This window comes from Haliotis rubra, unplaced genomic scaffold (assembly GCF_003918875.1).
Source record: "Haliotis rubra isolate DU_JTF1 unplaced genomic scaffold, ASM391887v1 Scf298, whole genome shotgun sequence".
NCBI classification, from domain to species: Eukaryota; Metazoa; Mollusca; class Gastropoda; order Lepetellida; family Haliotidae; genus Haliotis; species Haliotis rubra.
The window spans coordinates 772,252-790,227 of record NW_025766966.1 but is presented as its reverse complement, the minus strand read 5'-3'; the positions used below and the strand labels follow the sequence as shown (position 1 = coordinate 790,227).

Here is a 17,976-nt window from a genome sequence, read left to right as displayed (position 1 = left end):
TGAATGTCGAGAGACGTCCTTGTCCGTTCGTACTAGATGTCATATGTCGACCTAGATGTTGCGACATCATGGACGGCTTGCTGACTCACCATCAGTTTGCATCACGGTCGAGGTGATTGTCAAGAAACGTAAAACGAAGATACGTACAGTAACTAAATATCATTCGTTGGACAAGGCTGCCGCCATTTCATTGTATTCTCTATATCTTTGTTTTCGTTGTGTAAACAAACCTTTCCTTGAAGGTATAAAGGTCATGAATATACCATGATTTTGGGGAGGTGGAGGTCTAATGGTTAGAGCGTTCGTTCATCCCGCCGAAGACCCTGGTTCGCTTCCCCACTATATGGTGACAAACCTTTGCTTGAACATTGGCAGAATTTGAATCTTTACCTCCTGTTTGTTAACCTGCTCATACATACACCACGATTGGGGGAGGTGGGTAGTCTAATGGTTAGAGTGTTCGTTCATCCCGCCGAAGACAAGGGTTCGATTGCCACAGTGGTGCAATGTGTGAAGCCCAATTATGGTGCTCCCCGAGTGATAATGCTAGAAAATTGATATATGTATATATATGAATGTGTCATCTATGGATAGTAATCAGACAGACTGTAACCGCTGACATGCTCATACGTGAAACACTCTGTACTCCTCACATGGTGTGACCTGTGTTCTTGGTGCGAAGAGCTGTGGCATTCTTCCCAATTATAACCCTTTAACCCATGTCACCGTCAAATCTCAGACACTCACGCACAATCAGATATTTTAAAACCCCTCACAGAAATGCATATTCATAATTGTATTTTTAATGAAATTGATATGATTGCTTTTTCAGTTTTGATAATTTGAACGAACTTATGACATGACAAAGGCAAGAATCACAGATCATATTGTAGAAAGGATGAACTAACGGACAACTGGAGACAAAGCGTAACTCTGTACCTGGATTTCAATTTGAGAGAAACCATTGATGGGATCCTCTACTCTAAAGAGTCAGACCCTATAAAAACACATGTCTAAACAGTTTAGACGAAAGCCAACAGAACGCACGAGGAGCACAGGTGGAAGTTGCTGTTTCCGCCCTTCATTCGGCTTGTCTCGGGATTACAATCCGAATGTGTGAGAGCACATTCAAGCTAGTGCGAATCTCTGTCTAAGAGACGGATTCTCACAGGATCCTTTGGCAGAAGAAGTAGGTCGAATTTTATCCGGAATGGTTCTTTAGAAATAGCCTCCAGCTTGAACTTGCGCACAAACTGAAACATACAAAATGTGTAATTGGAAGGCAGATTCCCGTAATCAATATATGGTTACATTTGTAGAAAAAATATGAATACCGTCATGTCAATTAAGTTTAATTGAAAAAGGTACTAGGAATGCATTTCTCACATATGTTTTTTTACAGGAACACTGCATATTTACGTGGTGTTGTGTTGATGGAGTTATCCTAGAGGTCTGAGGAGTAGGCAGTGTACTTTTAACATCATCTTTAAAAGCCCGACTACTTAAACTTAAATTGAGTTTGATATGTGTCTCAAAGACTTCAAACGGTTTATCAATATCGTCCAGCATGGTTTGTCACAAGAGAAAAGAGTGATCTAATAGCAATCACAAAGTGACTCCAAATGATATGACTGTAAGCAAATATGCAACCAAATATCTTCACTCAGATTTAACTTTGGCAAATCAAAGATGACTCATTTGATAAGTGAGTGAGTAGCTTATAAGAATCTTATTGATATTCTAGCAAATTCAAGGCGGCGGACATAGGCAATATTTGATGAAGAGAATCATTAAGCCTGAAAAAACGGTTTATAGTTTCCTCAGATCTGCTTTCTTGTAAACAGTAAACGTCTTTTTTCTGAACAATCTCACCTGTGAGACTAAGAGTTGCATCTCGAGTTCAGCGACGCGTCGGCCTGTAAATAGATGATAACCCAAACCGTTAGCATTACCTTGATGACTGGAAGCCATTTTAGTAAATCTACGATGGCATAGTTATGAACAGAACAGATAAGAATATTCGAATTAATATGTCTTCAATTCTCTGACCTTGAAGTGATTTAGACTCGCTAACTTAGCATGGTATGGGCGAGTGAGTGAGTTTACATTTACGCCGCACTCAGCTATACTCCAGCTATATGGCGGTAGCATGGTATGGACACTTCGTTTGACAATGGCATGGACATTCATTAAAAAAACTAACACTTTAAACGTAAGTTGGTTGGTTTGTTTGTTTGTTGTAACGCCACACTCAGCAATATTCCAGCTATACGGAGGTGGTCTGTAAATAAGCGCGTCTGGACCAGACAATCCAGAGATCAGCAGCATGAGCACCGATCTACGCAATTGGGAACCGATGACATGTGTCAACCAAGCCAGCGAGCCTGACCACCCGATCCCGTTAGTCGCCTCTTACGACAAGCATGGGTTACTGAAGATTCATTCTAACCCGGACCTTCACGAATCATAAAACGTAAGTAAAGCAGAGCGGAGCATACCGTCGGTATATGATGAAGAAAAAGAGTGCGAGAGTGAATATATATCCATGTATGCTTTGCAGGAAGATGACATATAGCGAAAAATCGCATTGTGCAATAGATAATTGCGTTAAAATATTCCGCTTAATATAGCACATTGTTATAATGTTAAACCTTTAAACAGGTGCGTTCAAACACGTTTTGCAAATTGGTATATTGGCAAATTAAATACTGTGGCTGCTACCGATATAGATCGCGTATGGTGAGTTGTCGCTGTTTTCTGTTCATTTTAGTATTTTGCATCTGAAACAATACAAGATGCCAGTACCGGAACCGGAAGTCTGGATGATACTTACCCACGCATGCGCGGACTCCAAACCCGAATGGCAACCATGCAAAAGGGTGCGTTTTGGTCGTCCTAGTAGCTCTGAGCCAGCGTTCAGGGGAGGAAGGTGTCGGGGTCGTCGTAGTGACATCGGAGACGTCCCATGGTGTAAGGGTCCACCCAGACAGTGGTCTAAGTTCACATGTAAAATATCATAAATAACAAAGCGATGTCTTGAGTGAACAAGCCAACGGGTCGGGTGTAGTGGATATATCTAAGATATGAAGCGGTAGTGTTTGTTCTTCAAAAATTACATCACGGTCCGGACCATTAGATTACAAAACCGGTGTAGTTGGTGTGAGGTGTGAAGGCTTAAACCACTGGGCTACCGTTTCCTGACCTAACAACGACCATATGCTGACCTGTACCTCACCCTAACACCCGCCTGTATTTAATCGGTTTGTATGGATCATTTTATTAAGAAACAGTGAACGCAAAAAGAGTGAAGTAGTGGGGTATGTGTTTGAAGACCGAGTGCCAATACATACCCCTTTAGGAATACTGTAATTCATAAGCACAAGGTCGTTCTGTGTAATCCTGGAGATACCACCCACAGTCGGGTACATCCTGGAAGACGGGTATCAATGTCAAGCTAAATAAATACATGTTATGTTACTAAATTAGGAATAAAGTCAGTATTTTTGCCAGAACATCCAGCATGTTCAGTGAACAGTTAACTTCCCTTGGTAAAACAGGAGCCAAAATATTTGTTCATCTAATGGAAAGTCCCTTACGGACATTATAAGATATACTTATATAGGCAATTTCTCATTTTCACTATATAGTTAAATTAACATTGAAAAAATTCCTTCCAACTGATGTTTACTAAAAAGAAGGTTACTTCCAATAGTGATAAAATCAGTGCCATGGAAATAGGAACATTTGGAAAATAACATATGGAGGTAGGGGATAATAGCTCTATCCCATATCACAGCTCCACAGCACCTTTACTGAAGTATAAGAGACAGATATAACGGCCTTTGCGTGTACCTGAGCGTCTCCTTAATGACCGCCTTGATGTAATGCATCTCCTTCAGATGATCAGCTGTGGGGTGCTCGCCAGGGGGAACAACTCGTGTGATTTCTTCATAGATGGCGTCCTGTACACGCGGGCAACGTGATATTTCGTTCAGCATGGCCAGCGTTGTGTATGACGTCTACAACGAGAGAGAGGGGGTTGTTTGTTTGCAGCAGAAAGTTTCCTTTTTATTTGCATGGAAGAATCCAAGTGATGCCGATCATTATTTCCTTTGTGAAACCCCCAAACATGGGAATGTGATGGAAAACACGGCCAGCAGACCCTGCTCCAGCTAAGAGCTACAACTCTGCACACCGACATACAGAGGCTTAGATCAGTGTTCGTTGAAATTGTATGTTTTAAGTTTTCTCTTCCTATCGGTATAGGTAATATTCATTATACCCGTTTTTCTTCTATCCATAAGGACTCCCAATAAAAGTTACGACTCAACGTATCCTTAAAGTGTCAACGTATCAGTTAAGACTGTGCCCATAAAGACTCATATCCATGAAGATCTGCCGTATCCATAAAGTCTCACCGTATCCATGAAGATCTGCCGTATCCATAAAGACTCACAGCGTCCATGAAGATCTGCCGTATCCATAAAGACTCACCATATCGATGAAGATCTGCCGTATCCATAAAATGTCCATGAAGATCTGCCGTATCCATAAAGACGCGTATCCATGAAGATCCATGAAGATCTGCCGTATCCATCCATAAAGACTCACCGTGTCCATGAAGACGTATCCATAAAGACTCACCGTGTCCATGAAGATCTGCCGTATCCATAAAGACTCTCATCCATCCATGAAGATCTGCCGTATCCATAAAGTCTCACCGATCTGCCGTATCCATAAAGACTCACAGCGTCCATGAAGATCTGCCGTATCCATAAAGACTCACCATATCGATGAAGATCTGCCGTATCCATAAAGACTCATCATGTCCATGAAGATCTGCCGTATCCATAAAGTCTCACCGTGTCCATGAAGATCTGCCGTATCCATAAAGACTCATCTGCCGTATCCATAAAGACTCACCACGATGAAGATCTGCCGTATCCATAAAGACTCATCATGTCCATGAAGATCTGCCGTATCCATAAAGTCTCACCGTGTCCAAGAAGATCTGCCGTATCCATAAAGACTCACCGTGTCCATGAAGATCTTCCGTTTCCATAAAGACTCACCGTATCCATGAAGCTCTGCAGTATCCATAAAGACTCACCGTATCCATGAAGATCTGCCGTATCCATAAAGACTCACCGTATCCATGAAGATCTGCCGTATCCATAAAGACTGACCGTGTCCATTAAGATCTGCCGTATCCATAAGGACTCACCGTATCCACGGCGGCGGCCATGAGCTCCCACACATTGACGTACAGGTCCTCAATGTCCATGTTCTCCTTCAGGAAGTGAGTGATGAAACCAACGTCTCCTTCATCCATCTCAGCCTTGTTCTTAATCCTCTCAATTGTCTCATCGATTACTCCTTTAGCTGAAATAATAGTGAAAGCACCCTCATCATAATTATAAGAGGCCATTGTATTATTCCGGTTTTACTATGAAATAGTGCATGCAAGATGTGCGCACTAGGAAGGCGGGATGGCTGTCCGTCTTCCGGTTCTACAACAAATAGATACAATGGCCAACAATCACGTGTAGAAGTCAAAACCGAGAACTGCATTTGCGGTACTGATGCGGAAATCTTCGATATTGGCATTGCTTCCCATCAACGTTTAGTCACAGTCACGATAGGACGACGGGATGGGTTAATCTCTTTTATCATTGTGTCAAGCAATATCTGAGCAAAGACAAAAATTACGTCCAATGTGATTCCCTGTGATGATTTGTTCCCATGCTTTTAATTGAATTTAACGATTGACTAGCCTTTGCATTTGTTTATGACCGGTGCAACCGACAGGATACGTCGTACCATCACTCTAAAAGCACTCAGTATGATACATAAAAGTTGGATAGTCACGTGGAATGCCCGCATGGTATGCGGTGTACAGGATGATATATTCTCGATAGTGAGTTCGTCAACTTGGTGAGTCAGAATCACAGAATGAGGTACACAGGATGGTGTGTCAGACTCACCTACACAGAATGAGGTACACAGGATGGTGTGTCAGACTCACCTACACAGAATGAGGTACACAGGATGGTGTGTCAGACTCACCTACACAGAATGAGGTACACAGGATGGTGTGCCAGACTCACCTAAGCGGGAATGAGGTACATAGGATGGTGTGTCAGACTCACCTACACAGAATGAGGTACATAGGATGGTGTGTCAGACTCACCTACACGGAATGAGGTACACAGGATGGTGTGTCAGACTCCCCTACACAGAATGAGGTACATAGGATGGTGTGTCAGACTCACCCACACGGAATGAAGTTTCCCAGGATGCCATGTGCCGCTTGTAAAGTTTTGGCATGATCACTTTAGAAACTTGAGGAGGGAACAATACGAGTGTTCGGGATGTCGCAAAGATTTCGTGAGCGCTGTTGATGAAATCTTGTGCGTCCTTGCTCTTCCCATCCAACAGACACCCCAGTTTCTTCTCGTATAGAATTCTGCTGATGGCTGTGGAAGGAACATGGAACTTCACTAACAACAATGGAGTAAGTGAGTTTAGTTTTACGCCGTTTTAGCAATATTCAAGCAAGTCACACATTGTACCCATGTGGGGAATCGAACCCGGATCGTGAGGAACCACTAAGCAGCCCACTCCTAATAGGATATAAATAGATGTACACTATCTTGAAACTGACTTGTGGCGATTTTGTTTCACACCACATTCATCAGTTCATCAGGTTTCAAAAACAAAATACGCCAGAAACTGGCAAAACATGAATTTCATGATTTCCTAACACTGTAAATGAAATGTTTGATGTGCTCTACAGCCTCCACCTTGTTTGGTCAATTATCGGTCCAACCTCTGGAACATAAAATAATACCCAGCTTCCCATCGCGGTTGTCAGTAACAAAGATAATGGGGTCTACACAACTGACATACTTACACTCCAGGGACCAGTTGAACAGCTCCTCGTCAGGGCTGGGCATCTCTTTATCGCCGGGTAGGATCCTGTCCAGTCTGTCGAGGAATTCAGCCACCACCGTGTTGAAGTCCCCAGCATAAGACTCCACAGTTCTAGTCTTCAGCATGTGTCTGTCCACAATACGCCTCAGAGAATGCCATTTTTCACCCTCGCTGAATAGACAGATATGAATGTAATAATTACCGTACCTACATCATGTCTGTATTTGCAGGAAAATATTGTGATTCATAAAAATATTAACATGACCACCCTGGAATTGGGGGACTCAGATCTCTTAGTCGCCTCATTTCACTGAGTTAGCTCCCTTGGGAGAGACAGAATCCTATGAATGTGTGTTTCAATCCACCTTTGAGAGGTTTGCCCTGATTATGTTTCTGGGGTTTAACACCACTGCTTGTGCCCGTGGTTTACTGTCTGGGCTTTCATGGAAGTCGTGATCCTGCAGTGCATAGGTTTGAGGTTTTCCTCAAGCAAAGATAAGTAACGATCTGATGTAGGTCAATTTTGTTCAATTCGGCGTTAATACCCACTTACTAACTGTGGACATTTCCAAAACGACAACTTACAAATCAGAATTAAACCAGATAGTTGACCAACGGGTTTACGTCCCCGCACCAATATTCTTGCCTTTAAGCGGCATAAACAGTCGATACATCCCCACGTACTAAAATCCAGATATTCATTTACTTCAACAACAGTCCCTTTCCTAGGCCCGTGATGTTCCTGTACTCGTGCCATATGTCAACCTGCATACGGGATGGATATTTCCCATCCTGTCTCAGTAACGACTCCACAGCATCCACGTCCATCAAGAACACGGCGTCTAAGACCCCGAGCTTCTCGCGGAAAATTGGTCCATAGGTCTTGTGGCGATCTTGGATAGATTCATGCAGTCGTGAGGAATTTCTCAAGGTGTGGAACAGAGTCCCGATGAAAGGCAGACCTCTCGGTCCCGGAAGTGCCGAAAAAGGTTTCACGGCCTCGCCATCTTCTTTAGACTGGATAGCCGCAGCTGTTGCCTTGTGTCGCCTGAAGACCAGGAGCGCTGACCTACACTGTCCGAATCGGACTCCGCCTGTGACACGACACACTGACATTTTTGTACGTCTGTGGTTTTGTCAGTTCACCGACACCGCAGAAAAAGAAGTTAAGCACGACGAATCACAACTCTGTATTTCACAAACTGTTATATATTTGCGCAATGTTTACACTGTAAGCCTATGAACAGCACAGTCACGTGTTGCAGCTTGAGCGACCGCCCTGGTTTACCGACCAGTCCTAAGGTTGTCAGGAGTAACCTGTAATAACTTGTCAGCGAGTGCAGAGTCCGTCAGTGTACGGCAGTTTTGAGAACACCGTATCCTCACTCGTCCTGACCAGTACATTTACAGCCTACCAAGAAATAGCTGTCTGACTGCCCCGGATTAAACGCACAGGGCGAATGTTGCTTGTAATAGATTACAGGCCGCCTGTAGGTATAAACGGTCGGGTTTACCTATCTGTTCTGTGGTGTTTGAAAGAGGACTTTCATTTGGGATAGATTTGTTAACAAGTACAGTCACATATGTGGTGGAACCACCACCCCCACACACACCCACCCCCACTTGGTGACACATAATTCACAAATTAAGAACTAATTTACACCGAGGGTGTCTGCATTAAGGGAGTTAGTACACTGAGTGAAAGTTTACTGCACTCACACATGCCAGATACTGACATGGGAGCTGAGGCCTCGATAGCTTATCTTTGTTTACGTGTGTCCAGTAACAGGGTCGACATTTGTCCCCGAACTACGTTTTCCCTCCGCCCAGCCCACTTTACAATGCAAAAGCTCTAAATGAAGCAAGTCTAGTTTTCCCCAGGTTTAGTATCTCCTATCTCACTGAGGCTGCTTTTCAATTTAAATGGAATTATTTGTTTCAAAATTATATATATTCAGATACAGCGTCTGTCAAAGCCGAGACAATGGTGGTGGGGTAGCCTTGTAGTTAAAGCGTTCGCTCGTCACACCGAAACCCGGGTTCGATTCCCCACATTGGTATAATGTGTGAAGTCCATTTCTGGGGTCCCCGCCGTGATATTGCTGGAATATTGCTAAAAGCGGCGTAAAACAATACTCATTCACTATGCTGAGACATCTAAAGGTTCTTTTAACTGGACCACCCAGATAGCATTCAGACTTTGGCCCAACGTTGGCAATGGTTTTGTCAACATTGCCAACGTTGGGCCAACGTCCGATGCTATCTGGACATATAAGTACACAGGCCCGAACTGGACCGATCCACTTCAGGACATCAACTGGACCAAGCAATTTGAGATGTTTCAAAGTTTGAGACCTATAATGTGGTCTGTATGCAATAAACCATTTGTTATGAACAATGAGATGGAACATGATGAGATGTAGTACCACTTCCTATATATTCCAGCTCAAAGGGAGATTTAAATATTCGTATACAGTATTCAGGTTTTAAACAAAAAAAGTTTTGTTTACAAACTATTTCATATTAAAATACACTGCGTTTTACTGTTCCATGGTACCCATGAAGATCCGAGTTAGAATTGGTCTTCAGTAACCCATGCTTGTCGTAAGAGGCGACTAACGGGATCGGGTGCACGTGGTCAGGTTCGCTGACTTGATTGACACATGTCATCGTATCGTAGTTGCGTAGATCGATGATCATGCTGTTGATCACTAGATTGTCTGGTCCATCCTCGATTATTTACAGACCGCCGCCATATAGCTGGAATATTGCTGAGTGCGGCGTGAAACTAAACTCACTCACATGGCAACTGTTACTTGTTTACCCTTTACTTCCCCCGCACCTTTACCTCACATATGTCTTAGCACGTGTGACCATCTGACGAAACGCGCAATGTTTTGTACCATTAGTACAATGTATTGTTTTCGGGTATCTTAGACATATTTCAATGTGAGTTCAATGTTTTAAGCATGGTGATTGGTTCCAAGAACACGTGGTATTTCAATGTACGGTATATGAAAATATAATGTATCAAGGTTTAGTGAGTGAGCTTTCCTGCTAGCAATATTCCAAGGCGCCGCTTTATGGCTTTGGAACCTATGATCGTGGGTTCGAATCCTGGATCAGCATGATTGCGTGTCTAGGTCCATTAGCACTATACTTACAACCGTGCTTGTGGATTTTACCAAAATGGTAAACATATCAGACCTGCGTCACTTTGAAGCGACATGAAGCGACATTAAATCAACACTAAAAATTATCTTTAGTAATCATTTATATTAAAACAACACCTATTACTGAAATACTTTCTTTTTTAGAAACAAAACACAAAAAAACAAAACGCCAATATTTTATTCCCAATACAAAATGCAAGTAGATGCCATGATCAGTTTGAGAAACGTAGCTGCTGTTCTGCCTGTGCAATATATTGTTTTTAAACCAAACATATCAGCATAGCATAGCCTTTATATCTGCTTCAGGTGTAAATCTCGATAGTGTGAGGTGCATTATATATGAATATATGAGTGAGGGAGTCAGTTACAACCTTTGTCGTGGAACAATCACGGAACGAGCGTGAACTGTACTCATTATAACAATTGTCGACGGATTTATGGTGTCAGTGTGCATTTGTGGCATTGTAATCATTTTGGGAATCAAACTCGTGTCTTCGACGTGACGAGTCAACGCTTCCAAGCCCACTACGCTGCCAGACAAGGCTCTCTCTATACATGGCTTACAAACCACATGTGTTTGTCGTGTGTAGTTTCAGACTAGGCTCTGTCTACAAGGCGTATTTCAACCGGATGTACAGGCATCAGGAGAAGGTTCGTCTTCATCTCCATCGGTTTGTCAGACAATGGTTCAATGTGGAACTTCCGAACAAGCTTTACAAACAAAAAAGAACATTCATGACAGTGAGGGGAGGCACACGAACTAAAGGTCAGACAGACCTTCAATGGAATTTACCCTTGAAAAAAGTGTATTTTAAGTGAGAGGGAAGTGAGGCATACATTCATAGCCATAACCTGTGAATAAGAAATCACAGAAGATTTTGAATTTACAAAATGTGGATTTCTTAAAATATATAAACAACCAAAAACGCGATGGCTCATATACAACATATACGCAGTCAAGCTGGTAAATGTTCCAAAGAAGTATAGTGACAGTACTTGTGTTTATTTAGTGTCAGAAGTGTGCTTACCTGTGATATGAGCAACTGCATTTCAAGTTCAGCAACACGCCGCCCTAAACAACATACGTCATACATTGTAGATATCAGTATAAAGGAGACTTAGTGTACACAGAAAGGGTTTGAGGACAACAGGAGGAGACTTAACATACACCATATGCGTCATTACTGCATCCATTAGACCTACCGCACAGTGGTGTAAAAAACTGAAACCTTTCCCAAAATGTATAAATTTAAGATTGTTTGTACTTTGTTCAAGTCCCCTAATGTTCCATCTGTCCTGGAAAGAACTGAACCTGGATCGGACAAGGCAGTGACGGATGTGAGGTGGGGTGGTTACTGGGTGAGTATGATGAACATTACGCCGCTTTCAGCATTATGCCAACAATATCGGGGCGGGAGGACACCAGAAATGGGAAAGAGTTCCGCCCGTAACCCCCTCTCTTTGGAATCGAGTCCCTCTCTTTTTAATGTATATTTAGGGTGAGGTGTGCATGTTTGTTTGTAATTTTGGTTTTTCATGGGGGAGGAGGGTACGGGCGGAACTCTTTCCCAGAAATGGGCTTCACACATTGCAGTATTTGCACCCATGTAGGGGCTCGAACCCGGGTCGTCGGTGTGACGACTGACTGCTTTAACCACTTAGCTATCCCAGCGGCCTCCCGGTGGGGTACCACAACGCCCAATGAACCAGTTCGATGGGACTGACCACCAGTTGTTTAAATCTAGCAGAAACCTATGTAACTATTCTCTCCCGTGTCATCTTGAAGGAACATGATGGGGTTAAACACACAATTTCCTCTTTAAATGCATCTGCAGTTTCCACCAGTATGAGGGTCAGTTGGGTAGCCTAGAGGTTAAAGCGTTCGCTCGTCATGCCGAAAAACTGAGTTCGATTCCCTACATGGGTACGATCTGTAAAGCCCATTTTTGGTGTCCATCGCCGTGATATTGCTGTAATATTGCTAAATGTGGCGTAAAACTAAACTCACTCACTCCACCATTATGACAAATCGGTATACCAACAAGTAGTTCTACCCACCTACACACATCCGAGGTCCAAACCCGAAAGGCAACCAGGCGAACGCGTGTATCTTCTTGTTGCCTTCGTCCCTGAGCCAACGTTCTGGTCGGAACTCGTCTGGATGTTCGTAGTATTTGGGATGACGCCCCAGAGCATAGAGATGAACACACATGGAAACCTGTGTAGAGTGGGCGTGGCGTTGTATAAAGTAGGGGAGTTACAACCGTTTCAAAACCTACTCCTCCCTCTAAATAAGCGCGTGGGCAGCAAAAGAAATAATTTGAGATAATCAGCCTAATTGACGCGACAGGACAAGGTCTTCCCGTAACCGATAGTTTGTATGGATGAAATTATGAAAAGTCTAATTTACACGCATACCACGGAGGCTGATACTGAAGCATTAAGTCATTTATCACCTTATATATTACTGAAGACATTACTTATCTACTTGTAATTTACACAAACATATATATGTTTGATCCAACGACCGTGATTTCAGTAATATGTAACATATGTTATATTTGGGATTACACTTTCATAGTGAAGTACAAATTCTAGTACTTTTTGAGTTGAGCCCCATCCGGGATTCGAACTCACACCCTCAGAGTCAGGCACCTAATCGATCCAACGACCGTGATTTTAGTAATATGGACAAGAAGCAATTTTCGGTTTGGTGTCAAAATGGGACCAAGGTCAGTGCAATTGATTGTTCCTCGTCGTTTGCTTTAAGGTGTATTTCTTACTGCTCCAATGGTAATCCGTAAATAATAAAATCTGCACCATACAGTACAGTTATTGACACTCAAAAGCATTAATCTTCACAATTGGGATATGACGACATGTATGAAACAAATCAGCGAGCCAGAACATCTGATTCGTTAGTAGCCTCTTACGACAAGAAAGGGTTGAAGACCAGTTCTAACCCCGATCCCCACAGTTTCACAGTCTATAGATGGAGAGTATAAATTACTCACCCCTTTAGGTATAGAGTAACCTAGAATGGTGGCATCCTGCTGCAGGTTCCGAAATACAACGGCAGCGGTAGGGTACATCCTGAAATAACATTCAGAGGATATGTTAAAACATGCATAGGTCTCAGCATAGAAAACCAAAATATGTTAGTTGTCTCAGGTGTCAGGGTTGCTTCCCTTAGACCTGCAAGGATCTGCAGTTTATGGATCTGAATTTATGTCACTGCGTGTCAGTTTAGATGGAAAAAACGAGGTTTGGCAGGCCATTGACATTTGATTTTTGGACGTCCTAAATTCGATGTTGGATATCACTAAATCATTTTTAAAAAGGAATAACTATATATATTTATATATAGAAGTCAATCAAAATTCACTTCATGGCATCTTACTGCAATTAATAGGCTACTCGTGTCTAATGCACGTGTAATTCCATCGATATATTTCACATAGCTTACTGTTAATGATATATTTATATCATAATTGTATTAATAATATATTATATACATATATAGAAATGATATGTTTGATATCAACAACCGTTTTATGATATCAAAACATAGATCTGCTGTATCAGTAGTAACGTTTATCATAACATATGGACTTATAGTAAATCTATGACTCGAGGATCAGATATATGGTGTTGACAAAATTAGGATCGTATAAATGTGAAGTTGATATTTGCATCCTTCAAATGAACAAATGATGCTTCCAATAAAATTGTTGGAAAAACAGCCACTCGCACCTGAGAGTTTCTTTAATGACCGCCTTCAAGTAATGCATATCTTTCAGATGCTCTGCAGTTGGTTGCTGGTCAGGGGGCACAACTCTGTTCACTTCCTCCAGAAGTCTACTCTGAACCTGGGGATTGCTGGCAACTTCCTGCAGAATCATCTGGGTGGTGTTAGAAGTCTGGAACACGATAGTTATGTACGCCTTAAAACACATTTACGACTTTGAGATGGCAAATAATATAGCACACTAAACTCACAGAACTCAAGTTCAACAAAGGGCGTTACCGTGTCAATGGCAGCACCTAAGAGCTCGGACACGTTGCTGTAGATCTCATCTGTGGAGAGCGAGTTCTCTTCAAGGAAGCTGGCAAGAAACCCCACCTCAGAACCATCGGCGCCCTTCTCCTGGATCTCCCGCAGTTTGGTGCCTATTATGTCGTTTGCTGGGACACACACAATAATACATTGCAGCTGGTGATAACAGATACTTAAATGGTGACACGTGCACCAGCTGATACGGTTGATGCATGTTGATCCAGGGTACTTATCACAACGATGATGTAACACTGAGAATCAGGGATAATGTGACTGATACACTTCAGGTCATATGACAGAAGGGTAGTGAGTCTAGTGACGTAGTCATACATTTAAGTGTTCGTATTTTACGCTGGTTTCGAATCCCTACGTACGCATGAAATAACAGTGAAAATAATTCTGGAGCCGGTTAGGTCAACCTCGATGGCCGTGACGTTGCCAGCCGAGCATTATCATGCTGGTCGTAGACCTGGGCCATGAGCCGCCATATGAAGGAACGAGTTCAGGGGTGAGCACCTTGTCGCGGTAAAGCAGCTGTGAGGTTTCCACGGATGACCAGAAGTCAGGAAGTTGTTCCCACAGCTGACTTCCGGAATCTGTGTACACAACATTGGGCCTACGTCGTCTCCAGTGCCTGCCGTCCGCGAATAGGCACTAGGACACTGGATATGTCTTCGACTTCAGCCCTAGTTCGTGTAGCCGGCGAAATCTGTCGTAGGTGACGTAGCACGATTTGACGGTCTTCTGCTCGTGACGTCACTGACAGTTTGTTGTAGAAGACCTCGCAAGTCAGAAACAACTTCAGCGTAAAAGCTAGGATAACTAGTGGAAGGCGTTCCAGCTGCTCATTCCTATAGTACTATAATTGACTGACGGTTCCTTTGATCTTGCCTCATTTGGTCTTGAATTGAATTCAAATATTATAATATATGTGTAGATCCTAAATATAGAAAAACAGTCAACCAACCGACTCTAAATATAGTGTTCCATGCCTCATCGTGCCGTTTCCAAACACCTCGCATGAATATCCGAGCTCCCCATGGCGGAAGGAAAATCATTTCCCTGGTGCTCTCAAACACTGCATGGACGCTGTCAATGAAGGCTTGGGTCTCTTGGTCACGCTGGTCGGACAAGCAGCCCAGTTTCTTCTCAAACAAGAGTCGGCCAATAGCTTTAACATAAAATTATAACACGTAACTTATAAACCTAATCCAAAATATTGCTGAATACAGTTAATGTATCTTATGAACACATACGTCTTGTGTTCGTGGGGGCAGTAGGTTAAAGTGTTCGCTCGATACGTATGAGACCCGGGTTCGATTTCCCACATGGGTACAATATGTGAAGCCCATTTCTGGTGTCCCCCTGATATTGCTGGAATATTTCCAAAAGCGGCTTAAAACTCACTCACTCATTTTTTTAACGTGATACATATGTGTGCCAGTGATATTCATTGTGGTTCAATATCAATTTTACACCTTGGACCAAATTTCGGAGACGAATTCATTAACGAAACCTAAAAGCGCCATCCGCAATCACAATTTCTGTTTCTGTTCAGCATTTTACGTACATTCAACACTCCAACCAAACAGCTCTTCGGCAAGATCCGGTATGGAATTATCTGAACTCCGCACACGATGCATCCGGGCAATGAACTCGGCAACAACGTCATTGAACTCTACGGCGTAGGAGTTGACAGCTCGGATTTTCAGCATAGGTTTATCTATGACCCTTCTGAGTCGATGCCAGTGAGGTCCATCTCTAGACAGAGCATAATATATAGTATGGTGAAACTAGAACGATAAAATAGGAAAGAGCAAAGTCAAATTCAGTGTTTGTTAATTTTCTCAGACTCAATCTTTTCACCTAAAACGTATTTTTAAAATGAACTCATGCCAGCCAACATGGTGTAGGATAATGCGTTGATCTGAGTAAAAACAAGTTAGAAATTGACGTTAAGTCCATTGAACGAATATCGTTCTTCCTGTCGGTGGTGCCGCCGCGATAGTTCTTAAGATTAAACTGCTACTATCATATTAAGCTGCAGTTAGTAAATTACTTGATCTACTTATATATCTAGAGTTGTATTCAGTGACACAATAGGATAGAATCAGAGTGCAAAAAAGGTTAAAACAGTTTTCGAATGTGTCATAATTTTAGTCTTCTGAGCGTGGATCATAAAGATGACCGTAGCCTATAGATATCATGAGTGAGTTCAGTTATACGCCACACTCAGCAATATTCCTACTATATGGCGGCGGTCTGTAAATAACCGAGTCTGGAACAGACAATCCAGTGATCAACACCATGAGCATCGATCTACGCAATTATGATTTGATGATGTGTCAACCAAGTCAGCGAGCCTGACCACCCGATCCCGTTAGTCGCATCTTACGACAAGCATGGGTTACTGAAGATCAAGTCTAAACTTGATCTTCACGGGACTATAGATATCATACCAGTCCTTGTATCAAAATACACTGCCAGGCAAAATAGCGTATGGATTGAAAAAACCCGTTATATCAAGATGGTACCAGAATGAAAACAGTCGACAAAACACTGCAAACATAAGGCATAATCACACCAAAGCTATCGCTATCAAATGCATCGAATAACCATTTCTTACTTTCAGCCATCATCAATCATGAAGTGTATATTCCCAGCAACATTTACTTTAAAACATAACTCAGTTGTTGTTATGGACAGGTGAAAGCGAAAGTGTGTGTGTGTGTGTGTGTGTGTGTGTGTGTGTGTGTGTGTGTGTGTGTGTGTGTGTGTGTGTGTGTGTGTGTGTGTGTGTGTGTGTGTGTGTGTGTGTGTGTGTGTGTGTGTGCGTGTGCTTGTGTGTGTGTGGTGGTTTGAGAGCGTGCACGCGTGCATGCGTGTGTGTATGCACTTGTAAACTCACGACATGAACAGCCCTGTTGGGATCTCGTGCCTCTTCCGGTAATCCAACCAATGGTGAATTTGTAATCGCTCCGGGTATTTCCCATCCTGTCTCAACAACTGTTCGACAGCGTCCGCGTCGGATATAAAGACGAGATCCATAACTCCCATCCTTTCCCTGAAGATTGGTCCAAATTCTTCATGCCTCCCTTGGATCCATTTGTGAGATGCCGCAGCATTAGTGGCCGACTGGAAGGTGCTGCTTATCATTGACAATCCTTTTGGGCCGGGGATTTGTGACATCGGCTTGGCTTCATGCATGTCTGGTTGCGAAGTCACTGTTGTCGCTTTTCCTCTACAGAAGCCCATTGCAAGTCTAGCTTGCCTCGCCGTCAACACAACAGGAGTGAATTTCAAAGCCATTTCCGCTTTACCGATACAAAGCGTCTACTGACCTATAGACAAGGATATACTGGATTTACACTTCTTCATAAACACATATTCATCCGTATTGCGAAAGATCTTGAATGAGGGACACTTGCTTGTTCGATCGTGTGGAAATCGCTCTCTGTTGAGAAGGTTCGGTGACAGGTGTAACAACTGTGTCACGATCCAAACACAAGCCCTTATACGCTATGCCTCGCTTTAGCCCGGTGTAACAACTTCAGTGTATTGCGTAATCTGCTGTACCTGTCCGTTCCGTTGTTATCTTTCAGAGACCATATAATATGGTCTCTGTTATCTTTTTAGGTCACGGAACAGGGTGAGATAATGGTTGTTTGTTGACAGCATGAATTACAAGGCGATACAGCGGAGTTACTTCCCTTTGCAAATGCAAGGCGGACACGAAAGCAGCATTCGTAACTTCTTGTAAGTCACGGAAAGAGGCGAGTAGTTACGAATGACGAAAGCAGTTGGTTTCCTGGC

At 42.8% G+C, this 17,976-nt stretch overlaps 2 protein-coding genes across 2 annotated transcripts; both read right to left on the bottom strand.

Moving 5' to 3' along the window:
* Positions 1–1,169: 1,169 nt before the first annotated feature.
* LOC124282302 (1,25-dihydroxyvitamin D(3) 24-hydroxylase, mitochondrial-like) lies at positions 1,170–8,533 on the bottom strand. The gene is made up of 9 exons (XM_046718261.1): positions 7,640–8,533; positions 6,914–7,104; positions 6,273–6,476; positions 5,225–5,382; positions 3,853–4,019; positions 3,351–3,429; positions 2,834–2,994; positions 1,873–1,916; positions 1,170–1,253 (listed from the first exon to the last, which is right to left on the bottom strand). Exons 1-7 carry the CDS (start codon positions 8,047–8,049, stop codon positions 2,917–2,919), a joined length of 1,287 nt encoding a protein of 428 aa, XP_046574217.1. The 5' UTR covers positions 8,050–8,533; the 3' UTR covers positions 1,170–1,253; positions 1,873–1,916; positions 2,834–2,916.
* A 1,737-nt stretch (positions 8,534–10,270) lies between these two features.
* Positions 10,271–17,976, bottom strand: LOC124282301 (1,25-dihydroxyvitamin D(3) 24-hydroxylase, mitochondrial-like). Its single transcript, XM_046718260.1, has 9 exons — positions 17,072–17,976; positions 15,734–15,924; positions 15,131–15,334; positions 14,134–14,291; positions 13,860–14,026; positions 13,121–13,199; positions 12,165–12,324; positions 11,135–11,178; positions 10,271–10,817 (listed from the first exon to the last, which is right to left on the bottom strand). The coding sequence occupies exons 1-9, from the start codon at positions 17,470–17,472 to the stop codon at positions 10,704–10,706; spliced, it is 1,518 nt and encodes a 505-aa protein (XP_046574216.1). The 5' UTR covers positions 17,473–17,976; the 3' UTR covers positions 10,271–10,703.